General features: G+C 30.8%; 1 protein-coding gene across 1 annotated transcript in view; it reads left to right on the forward strand.

Annotated features, from left to right (window-relative positions):
• The window catches only part of mahj (LisH and WD40 domain-containing protein mahjong), a 208,664-nt gene that overhangs the window by 44,574 nt on the left and 151,492 nt on the right, over window positions 1-12,598 (forward strand). The window contains exons 8-9 of the mRNA XM_085817765.1: window positions 4,136-4,309; window positions 12,028-12,129. Of these exons, the coding sequence (XP_085673891.1) occupies window positions 4,136-4,309; window positions 12,028-12,129 (276 nt within the window). The remainder of the gene's footprint in view (window positions 1-4,135; window positions 4,310-12,027; window positions 12,130-12,598) is intronic.

The following is a 12,598-nucleotide window of genomic DNA, read 5'->3' on the forward strand; positions in this document are numbered from 1 at the left end:
CCTTTCAATTTCCCAAAAATTATTTATGCTTTGATTCAAATCGTCCAATTCTTGGATTAACCCACAATATGCTGAATCTTCTTGTTTCGTAATACTATCAATTTTTCCACTGATAATATAGCCAAATACTGAATTTTGAAGTATAAGACCAGAGTTTTTCAGCGCCATTTTTACACATTTTAATAAATCAAAAAAGATTTCACCACCTATTAGCGGATCAATCTTTCGAAGTCTGTAAAATTCAGGATCAGCAAGTTGAACCGAATTCAGATTTCCTAAGGATGTAATATCCAATTTATTGGTAGGTGCAATATTAGTTATTTTAGGCACTATTAAAAATTCTGAGTTTCTGTAATATTCTTCTTTATTAAGGATGGTGGCATTAAGTTTTTGTTTTATATTGAAGGTTCTATCATTTAAGGAAACAACCGAAACGTTAATTTTCTCGCGATCTAAACAAAGTCTGGTTGAACAGTCATGAAGTTACACATCGAACCGCTGTCAACAATTGCTCTGCAAAGACAAAGTTCACCATCTCTGTTCCTGATGTAAATTACAGCTGTCGCCAGCAAAACAGTTTCGAAATTCTTTCGGGCGTAGGAGGTGGTGAGTGAAGACATGTGAGAAGCTACTTCCGGTCGGGATGGGGGGGATCTGGAGCATGGGAATCCTTCTGAATTTCTTTTTGCGCTTCAACGGCAAATGTTTTTCGCTGAGAAAAATGCAACAGGCTATGATGGCGGGAATTGCTCAAACTGCGCGAACTGTTTGATTTGCATTCTGTCACCTTATGCGATGGTTTAAGGCAATTAATAGAAAGATAAATTTTTGTACAGTCTCAAAACGCTTGTTTACAGCTAAATTTTTAAATTCATCACACATATAAATTTCATGCGTCGATTTACATAATTTACAATTGTTGGTCGAAGTTCGTTTCAAATTAACTAAAAATCCTTTTGCCTTGATATTAGGAGTGAAAGACTTGGAATTTGAATTGGTAATTTTACTTGTGTTTTCAAGAACGTGACATCTTTTTTCAAGGAATGCGATAAAGTCTGCCCAGTTAGGAGGCTCAGTAGTCTTCAAACTCATTTCGAATAATTTACGAGTTTCCTTAGCTAATTTAGGGAGAATTAAATTTATCAGTATGAGATCCGAAAATGTATGCCTTTCAATGCTCCAATGCTTAAGAGATAAATATTTCGAGAAATATTATCCACTAATTTTCTGAGCTCGACCGATGATTCATGATTTATTTTTTCCATGTTTATAATGGATTTAATGTGTCTGTCAATAACTAAGTGCTTATTTTTAAAGTGATTTTCTAATGCTTTATGTAATGATTGAAAGGATTCGTCTTCTGTTTCAATCTGTTTTGCTACACCTCATAGAGATGATTTCAAATAATAAAGCTTTTCAACTTCTGATAAGTGAGAATTGTTAGAAATTATGCTATTAAATTGAATTTTAAAATTGTTCCAATCCTCATATTGGCCAGAAAATGTTGGCAAAGGTATATCCGGTAATTTAATTCTGCTCCCAGTATCTTTAACAGTTGAATAATTCTGACTTATACAAAGTCAGAATTATTGGTTGCTGTCTTAAAGAAGTTCTTAACAGTCTATGCGCTGTCGTTTTCAAAAGAATTATTCTTTCTTTATACTGTTCTGTTCTATTAATTTCATCTTCCAAATGATCAATCGCAATAACTTTTTCTATTTCGCTGTCTACTAAATATAAGGCTTGCTTTTTAGCATTAACTGAGCAAGTAGTTCTTCAATAACCTAACTGTTTGAATTTGAATTTTCAGTTTCGATTTGGAGTTTATCTAATACCTTCGTAATAATAGTTCTCAAAGAAGCCCTTTTTTTCTTTATTTTTTCTATTTCCACATTGAATAGTCAAATAAAACAATTTTTCAGACAGTTCGAAATTTAAAGCAGTATATAAATTAAACAAATGCAATGATTTGAATGCTTAAATTATACAGTTCTTAAGTGAAAACAGTATAATCAAAGTTCACTTACCCATTTTTCTCAGGAAAATGACGAGCTGATCACTATATAACGATATCCAGAGACAAAAAATTCTCAACAAAGTGAAAGTTCATCCATATCCAATGAGACAGGAAATTCTTAACGAAACTAAAGTTCTACACAAAATCTTCAAGAGCCAATTCCAAGCTCCGGCTCGAATGACCAAAAAATGTTTGTGTCGAAATGTGGACTGTATGAGGCGATAATGTCTTTTAGTAGTTTTATTAAAACTCAACAATAATATATGTGATGCATTACTTAGAACCGAAATTCTCAACAAATGACACCGATGCGACTTGGTGTCTGCCGACGAACGAACTGACAATTTTCCCGCCTAGTTGGTGGCATTCAGTTTGAATTGTAAGATCGCCAAGTTTGGCACAATTACAGTTAAAGGCAGCAACAGAGCATAATAATAGTTGTAGTATACCATAATGTAGTTGCTCCTCATTTAAAAAATGAAATAGGTTCAAGATGACCATTTACACCATGAATTTGTGTTGCAAAATGTTACTAAGTGTGCTACGTGTATTTTGTAGTGAAATCTAGGAGATAAGATCTATAAACACTATCAAGTAAACAATTAAAAATACTAAAAGAAATAATACATCTTAAATTTTATATGCAGTTCATTATAACTAAATAAATGAAAAAGAGAATTGTTTTACTGTGCAGTATATTTGGATGGTTATCTTTGAGGGTATGTGTGGATGGAGTGAGGATGAGGCTACTAGATCTTTATGCAAGTGGGGTTGAGTCAATGCCTGACTCATTCTGTGCAGGACTCATTGACAAGTAAAGGGAACATTGGGATGAAGGGGCTGTATGAAAAGTGGAAGGAGTTGGTATTTTAGATGAGCCCGCAACGCTAATTTTTGAAGTTCCTTTCTTAAGAAAGTTAAGCATTTAAACTTGTCTAAACAATTTTTTAAAATATATATATCTAAATATGATGATAGTATGTATGTGTTGTATTGTGTTGTACACAGCAGACTTTATTTTATACAACTCTCAGTATTTTGTTCTTGGAATTCCTTTTCTTCTCTGAATAAATTTTACTCTTAGAGAAAATAGATTGCCTTGTATCTGCGAAAGTTTTTCAAGGTGGGAGTGTATGTGATAGTTTAATGTATTTGAAAATAAATATTTTATTATTTTTACTGCAAAATGCAAAGTAATTGAATAGTTTGTACTATAAAATCTAGTGAAATGTGTGGTAGAACTCATTAACAGTATGTTATTTTGTTAATGATAATGTAAATTTAGTTTTTAAATAATTATTATTTCAGTTTTGTTTCCTGCTGTTTCTGAATAATAAATTAATTATCTATTTTGGTTGTTGTAACTAAATAAAGAACATTCTGTTCCTTAAAATTTTAATGAAAAGATTGGTGCAAATTTGGTAGAATGACTTTCCTGATTGACAGCAAAAGTTGTTTAAAACAGTAGTTGTGTTTGGTGTTAAATCATACTTCATAGAATTCCACTGATGTATGTTCCTTTGTCCAACTGTAAATAAAGTAAACAGCTGTAATAAAAGACATGATTATCTTCAAACCAGTTTCCATCTCACATCCTGATACTTTGCTTGCAATTTTTCACATTGCATTTTCATGAAATTTGGTCATTTAAGAAATACAACATCATAAAATATGAAATTTTGCATTTTCATTTGTTTAACAAAATGCCATATTTCTGAGGAAATACAACACTTTTCTTATCAGCTTGCAAACTCCGCAGTCCCATAATGATTTGTAATAGCAGAAAAAAATGTACTCTGTGCAAAAGAAAACCTGATCTGGAAAATAAAATGATTTTCAAAATGTGCATCTTCGTGTACTCAAATTCACACATGCTACATATATATGTAGATACATCTTTTGACTTGCACAAATACACTTTTTGACAGCATTGTGTGCTGCCTCGTAAATACCTGTTTGGTGGCATAATGCATTGTCTCATCAGTACTTTCATGCGACATCTGGTGAGGGTTTGAATGATTAGAAAGTACCAATTTTTCACTAGTTTTTATTTTTAAATGTGTGAATGTTTTTTATTTTTAAATGTGTGATTGTAAAAATTCCTTCTATTTTTTTCAGGCTAAAACTGTTAATCGAAATGGTGTAAATAAAAGAAGTCTTGCGCATGAAAGTGAAAAAGAGCAATACATACATTCATATATGATAGGTTGCTATCAAGTATACCCTCTAACTCCAGTAATGCAACAGAGGTATATTTTGCAGTATTTAACACCAATGGGAGAATATCAAGATGTAAGTATTAAAAATCTGAAAATTTAATGTAAATTTCTTTTATGATTTTTATATTTATTTCATGTATGTATTTGTTAAATGCTTATCAATTTAACCCTTTAAGTGATCACTCATAACAGGTCTCACCACTTAGTCAAGGACATACCAAATGCATGCCTCACTCCGTGGAATTACATATCTGATTCGAACTTTCATGTAGGACAAATCTTTTTGCCGTTATTTGAGAATTTTAAATTGGCAGATTTCTCTTTTCTCTAATTATAACATTTTCCTCTTATATCATCACTTAATATTATTTTTTTATAATGCATTTGATTCATATTTTACTTTATTGCAGTTAATACTCTCTATATATTTTGAGAATATTTTTCATTTCTGTTTAAATTTTGTTTCAATTTTTTGGAATTAAATAAATTTTAAAGTATACTATTCATATTAATATGGTAAAAAAACATACTGTGTATATTTTGTAAAATAAAAATTTACTATTACACAAATATTATATTTTTACATAAATATAAATTAGCCTTTTTAATTTTTATCATAACAATTTAAAATTCATGTTGGTTTTGGCAACTTTTAAGCCTAGAAATTTTGCATAATACTGCATGGAGTTCTTTGCGATAGACTCTATAGGACATTTACTGTACTCAGTACTTTACAATATACTTTACAAAATAGAAATTGTCGCACTTGAAGAATACATCTTAGCGGAAAAATACATCTTGAGATAATTGGTCAGATCCTTAATCTTCGAAATAAATAATTGCATCATCAGGAATACAAGAAGAATAAATAAAACTAGAAAAAAACTCACTTGGACACCATTAACAACCAACCAAAACTTCTAAAATATAGTTCAGGTTTATTTATTCCAGGAATTAGTAAATGGTTGCAATCTATTGAAAAATGTATGTTGTAATTTAAATATGTGAAGTCAGTTTGACTGTTTGCAGTAAAAGTTGGGAATATTTAAAAAATCTCGAGTCTTTAATTTGTCATGTCTTGTAGAAGCAAAATTGGGAAGTGCAAGATAGTCTTTTTCGTTCCCAATGAAGCACAAAATTGCAGTGTAATCCTAGTTCATCCATGGACATAAAATGGCAAAATAGTCTGAATAAGCTGAGGTTGTGTTGATCATTTAAATGGTTGACTGAGTAGCATTTTTTTTTTTTTTTAATTAGCGATTTGGAAAAAAAGGTAGTGATTCAAAATATGTATTTGGAGAAAAATATTATTTAACCATAGCAAATTATTTACTTATGCACTTTAAACTGTAAGTATAAGAATTTAATACATATTATGTATATTTTTGATTTTTGTTACTTTACCTAATTTTTTTTATTTAATAGATTGTGTTTCGTTTTAAGCAATTGACAAATATTTATTAATTTCTGATTATCTGTAGTCCTTGGTTTCATTGTTAAATTACTTCTCGTAAGGATCTAATCTTTTTGTAGCAGTCGAAAACTTATACTTGACTGCCATATAAAGATTCTATAGAACGAATAATTATTGCAAATACTTTATTTGTTTAGCTATTTGAATTAATAAATCAAACTGTATTTATTGACTTTATGTAATTCATTAAGGATAGTGATATTAATTTATTAATTAATGTCTAAAACAGTTCTTCCTTTTTGGGATATGCATTTATTTGTAGTGCATTGTCAAGTGTAGTGCATTTATCAATATTTTGGCTGGAAATTTTAAAATTGCTGCCTAAGAAATTTTTGATTTGGGGATTTTGCCTATTTTGTGACAATTTCATAGCTGCCAAATCTTCCATTTTTACCAGGAAACTCTCAATTTTTCATGACATCTGCCAATTTTCCCCAGTAAGTTATTGAATCCCCAATCTTTTGTTACATCATCTGGTCTTTCCGTAGGTCATGGAATCCCCTGGTTTTTAATTGTTACCTTTGTCTAAGGTAAATGTTTAGTAATTTTCAGCTTAATTTTTGTTGAATTTTATTTGATCTGAATTGTCCTAATCTAATGTAGACAATTGTAGATTTTTTTTTTATAAAAATTCAACCAATGTTTAATCTATTAATATTAGTATTTAATTTTACATATTAATATTTAATTTTACATGAATATATGGTACATTACTATGTTTATCAACACAATGTACAGATGAATGATTAATTTTCTTTTCTTTTTATTTAAGTGTACTTTGATAAATAAAAGCTCTCTTCTTTACTTACGATTTTCTCAGCAGAAAAATGGGCAAAAATTACAAGATAAAATTAGCCAAAGAACAAAAACTTTAGAACTAATTAAATATGAATATATTATATGATAGAATAATATTTTAGATAGTTCTAGCATGATAATATGTTCTTTTAAAGTGAATTTAAATCGGTGGGGAATTCTTTTGAAATCGCATGCATAATGTGAAATCTCTTGGAAATTTGTCGTTTTCAGGAGAGGATCTTGAGATTTTTCATATTTCAGTGCTGGCAGCTATGCAAGAATTTTAAACAAGTATCTCAACATTATTATAATTTTGTAAAATAATGATAACAAATTAATTTTTTAAACAATTTCTTTCATTTTTGTGTTTTTTTAATACCTTAATTATGAAATTAAACAAGATAATAAATTTTGTAAAGTGAAGAATAAAATGACGATTTCCATATACAAACATTTATTTAAGCTATGAAGACGTTAAACAACAGAGTAGAAACATGTTATTACACAGCGCTTATGACTTCTCGCTTACATACAATACTCACCATTGACGTTGGCTAACTACCTAGAAAAGTATTACACAGCAGAGAACTTGCTTATCATGCACATGCGCTTATCATGCACATTCTCATTTTGGCAAAATTCTATGTCTAAGCAATAATGTAATTTCCCCAAGTCTTTCATTTTGAAAGCAAAAGCTAAACTATCGCGAATTCTTTCATACGTTTGCTTAGAATTGGTAAAAATGATAAGATCGTCTACATAAAGAATTATAATAGTTTTATTGGCTTCAACTGCAAATTAATCTTTATTTTTACAACTCCGTTTCATCAAATAACATCAATCCACGTTTTAAATCAAAAATAATCTTTGTTTCGTTTTTAGAAAATGTAAACAACTCTTTAAAACAATATCATTTATAATCTTTTGTTGCCATTCCAAGAACAACAAAAATTGAATAATCTTTTTGTTGCCATTCTCAAAACAACAAAAAACAAATAAAACAATATTAATCAGCAATTAAAGTTTCTGTATAAGTTCAAGCCACAACAGTTTCACTGTTAGATGTCTTTTTAATATACACAAGATTATCTGAATTAAGTGATTTAAATTTCATAGATTTTAATTTTTCATCCAACTTTTTGTACCACTGATATCGTGACTGTTTAAGTCCATATAATGATCTCTTTCAAAGACACACTTTATCTGAATTAGTTTCATCGGGAAAACCTTCAGGAATTTCCATGTAGATTTCTTCATCTAAATTTCCATTTACATAGGCCATTACAAAATCTAATTGGTAACCTTTGAGACTGTGCTCTACAGCATAGGCTAAAACTGTTCTTAAGGAACTTAATCTAGCAACAGGAGAAAAGTTTTCAGTGAAATCAAGACCAAGGATTTGAGCACATCCTTTAGTGACTAGCCTAACTTTGTATTTTTCGTTAGTGCCATCGTGATTATATTTTAATTTAAGAACCCATTTACTACCAATAATTTTCTTGTTTTCAGGTCTTTTTACTAATTCCCAAGCCTTTTCTTGAACAAGCTAGTTACATTTTGACAGCATGGCATTATGTCAATTTTCAGTTTATGGTCCATTTAATGCTTCTTGCACCTTAGGATTAATGCTTTCCTCAGCAACATTTTGAGTTTGTTCATTTTTATTTACAATTGTATAGTGATATTCCTTTTTAGGCCTTCTTGTCAAACCTGTTTTTATTTTCTTGGGTCGACCAGGCCACCTTTTAATCAGGATAGGAGGTATTGATTCGCTATCTAAATCACTTGCACTTTCCTTTTCAGATTCAGATTCAAGTGACGACTCGCTGCCGTCCAGAGGTGATGATTTATCACAACATGCCTTATTTATAATTTTTTTCTCTGGAGCGAAAGGCAGATATATTTCTTGCTATGAGTCATAACTACAGCAGTTTTCAAACTCGTTAATAAATTTTACGTCTCTGCTTATTATCACTTTACGTGCTCCAGGATCCCAAAGTCTATACGCTTTTGATTCATCAGAATAGTCAATAAAAATACATTCTTTAGATTGAATGTCAAATTTGCCTATTTCTATACTTTTATTTAGCGGAAATGCTTTTTGGCCAAAGGTTCTGAAGTGAGAGACAGCTGGTACCTCTGCCAAACATCACTTCGTAAGGTGTTTTAGTTTCGCTTTTTAAACCTCCCATTGGGCAGCAATTTTGAATGTAGGCAGCCATATTGACGGCTTGGGCCCAGAATTTCTGAGGCAGATTGGATTGCAATAACAAACATTGCGCCATTGAAACTAAAGTGTGATTTAATCTTTTGGTGACGCCATTCTGGGCTGGTGTGTAAGGAGTGCTCATTTCGTGTTTTTATTCCCGCATCATTAAGAAATTTATTAGTCTTTCCCTAAATATTCTAGCCTGTTATTGGTTCGCAGAATTCTGATTTTAGAGTTAAGTTTATTTTCAAAAGATGCTTTAAAATTTCTGAAAGCTTCTTTAACCTCATCCTTAGATTTCAGGAAATAAACACGAACATATCGAGATTTATCATCGATAAATGTTGCAAAATAAAATAATCTGCCTATTGATTCGGTTCTCATGGGACCACACAAATCAGAATGAATTAGATTTAACAATTCAGTACTTCTATATTCAGATTCTTTGGGAAGGGGATTGCAGTTTGTTTACCCTGAATGCATACCTACCAAGTAGAAAGAGAGTCATTTTGAGAAAAAGAAAGACCTCTAACCATGTTATTTAATTGAAGTTTTTTAAGATTATTTTCATTTAAATGGCCAAATTTTATATACCACTGATCTATTTCTTTAGCAATTGATACAGATTCAAATATTGGCATGACAAAATAAAGATCATTTTTGCATTTAGCTAAATTTACTGTTTCGTTATTAGAATTAATTATTTGAGCACAGTTTTCTTTGAAAATTACTGAAAGATTATTTGCAGTTACTTTAGAAACTGAGATTAAGTTATTTTTCAAATCAGGTACACACAATACATTTTTTAGTTTTATATTTTCGGTTTTAGAACCTGTACGAACTTTAAATTTAACAGTTCCTTTTCCAATGGTTTTAACTATTTTATCAGCAGCTAATTTAACATAAGTATCACCTACCTCGTGAATTTCTTGGAACAGTTCCTTGCTGTTACACATATGCGATGTTGCACCACTATCCAGACAAAAAATGTCTTTAGAATTACCATTTGTGCATGATATGGTGTTTTCTTGTTCCAAGGAGTATTGATTTTCTGCAGACATCACAGTTTCACTAAGGCGTTTGGTTTTAGTTTCTTTACTTTCTTCCTACATTCCGATGCTCTATGGCCATAGATATGGCAGAAGTTGCATCTGTAGTTAACTGGATACTGTCTTCGATTTGCAGACGTATCTGGTTTTGGTTTAGGAACCGGTCGTTGAGTTACTTCTGATCTTTTGAATAGAATGCATGTTGTGGTTCAGAAAACGATGAATCTTTATTTTTGCGAGAGCTAGCTTCTTCCAACAGTTTAATTTACAGCATTTCTGGAGGAGGCAGTTCATCACGAGATTCGATGGCATAAAGTTTTCATAAGAGGCCGGTATGCTATATAAAAGCAATATTGTAAGCAAATCATCCACAATGTTTATTTCTATTTCTTTCAGTTTGTCCGCAAGAATGAAAAATCATTTAGATGATTTTTTCATTCTTGTTTAGAATCAATTTTTCCTTCATTTGTTTAGAATCACTCATTTTTGTAAAAAGCATTTTTTTTAGAATTGTGGCCTTTGTAGCTGGTCCTTTCAATTCGTAAATATAATGCAATTTACTCCACAGTTCATGAGATGTTACACAATTCTTTACTTGTGTCAGTTCACTGGGTAAGGTGAATAGGATTATATCTGCTTGTGCTTTTTGGTCAGTAGTTTTCCATTTAGCAAATTCTTCATTACCAGGTTCTGGTTTTGGAATTTTCCCAGTTACATAGTCCCAGTGATCATTTTTAATAAGTATTGCTTCCACTTGCAACTTCCACGTGTTAAAGTTGTCCTTGTTTAGCTTTCCAGTTGAAACTGTATTTGTTGTCGTCATTTTCATTTCAGTCAATGCAGCTTGGCTTGCCGAAAGAATTTAACATTGGTGGTTGGGCTGCACAGTTAAGCACTGTGGGCCCATAACCAACTCACCATTGACGTTGGCTAACTACCTAGAAAAGTATTACACAGCAGAGAACTTGCTTATCCTGCGCATGCACTAGGGGAATCAATGGCCGTTGCCAACATAAAGCGTAATTCCCTAAAGTTGCATTTTAGCGAAAACAAAAAGTGTGTAAATATATTAAAACGGAGACTAAATAAAGTCTATTCTTTTGCACTTTTTATTATAAGGGTTTTTCACATTCTAAAATTTCCAAAATTCTTGGAGATACATATACTTTTTTCTATTAGACATACTGTATCCTTTTTTTTTAAAAAAAAAATATTTATAAGTCTCGTGATTTTTATTGTTACGGTTTTGACAGGTATGTAATGCTAGTCAGTTATGAAACATATCTGACTTTAACTTGTGTGTAAACAATTATTCTGCATCAAACGTGGTATTTAAAGCTAATAATGAAATTTTGTAACAACATGTGCATTGCAAGCCTCTGTATATATTTCTTTTTAGTTGTATTAAAGTTTTTTCATCCCAAACAGTAATATACTTTAAAAATTAGGCTAAAAGCAGTCTTAATTTGGCATTGATTTCAAGAGTGATCGGATGAAGGCGTCTTTTATTTGGGAGCAGAAAAATTTTTCTTTCTGCCCCCACATAAAACAGTCCACAGCATAATTCAAATAATCCATCTATCCCAGGCTAATCTACTTCAGACTAAGCTTGCTTTTTTTGCATAACTTTAATTTTAGATTGCCATGTTTCTCTTCCAGTTTAATAACGTTACTTGATATTTTCCTGTTTATACATTTTTACGTTCAAAATGGAATGGAAATTTAAGGCCTAACTTTAATTGCCGAAACTTTAAAAACTGAATTTTTTTTTTCAGTAAAGGTTTAGTTTTGTATTAAGCTTTATTTTTATTTACTGGTAAAATGCTGTCGGAATCACTATGCCCTTAACCCTCACATGCTTTTTCATAATTCAAATTATCCATCAATTAGGCTGTGATCTGATTTTTTTTTAACAATTATCTTGATTTTATCTGTTTAAATAGTATATATCTGATTAAGTGTGAATAAATATTTTTGCATCTCAGAAAAGGAGAACCAGTTTCAGTCTGTCTCAAAGTGCAACACTTTCAGTCTGTCTCTCAAACATTCCACATAACATTCCACAGAGAGCATTCCACACAACATCATCGATCTAAAGCTGAATTCCATCCCATTTTAAATTTGAAATGAGCATGCTTCCCTTCCGTGTTCTATTATTTTGTTTTCAAGTATGAAATTTATCAAAAGAATGCTTTCTTCCCATATTGGTGGGAAAGATACGTGATTTTGTTTTAAATCTGTAATAATTTTTCTCTTTTCAGCTGATTGGGCACATTTTTGAAGCAAATGCACTCAATTTGATTGTTCGATACATCGATTTGCAGCAAAATCCTAATGTCCAGCTTGCCTTTGAAGCACTTAAAGTATGTTGCTCTTATATAATCACTTGTTTCTTTCTTTAAAGTTATTAAACTTTAATCTAAGCATTGAGGAAATAGTACTTTTAAAGACAAAAACATTATATATATAAGATAAAAATATGAAAATCTAAATTCTAACTTGCATATTTCCAATACTCTCAGAATTCTGTATTTTAATTTGTTGATTTCTCCTTTCCATTCTAAGAGTAGCAACTGTTTATAATTAATCTTTTTAAACAGCATCATTTCATAATTAATCTATTTGTTAAAAAGATTGTCAAAATGGTTATGTTTTACCTACAGGATGACTCTAAGGTTTTTATAAATTCTTTTATTACTACACTAAATATATACATATTTACATATAGTTCAGGAATGTCAGTCACATCATTCATATTCTCTAGACTCCGATTCTCAATCAGAATCGTGCACACTCTATTGGCAGCTTTTTTTACAGTGCCATCCATCGGCG

Source organism: Stegodyphus dumicola, chromosome 1 (assembly GCF_044657685.1).
Source record: "Stegodyphus dumicola isolate Sdum_Otavi_A_Nest chromosome 1, ASM4465768v1".
NCBI lineage: Eukaryota > Metazoa > Arthropoda > Arachnida > Araneae > Eresidae > Stegodyphus > Stegodyphus dumicola.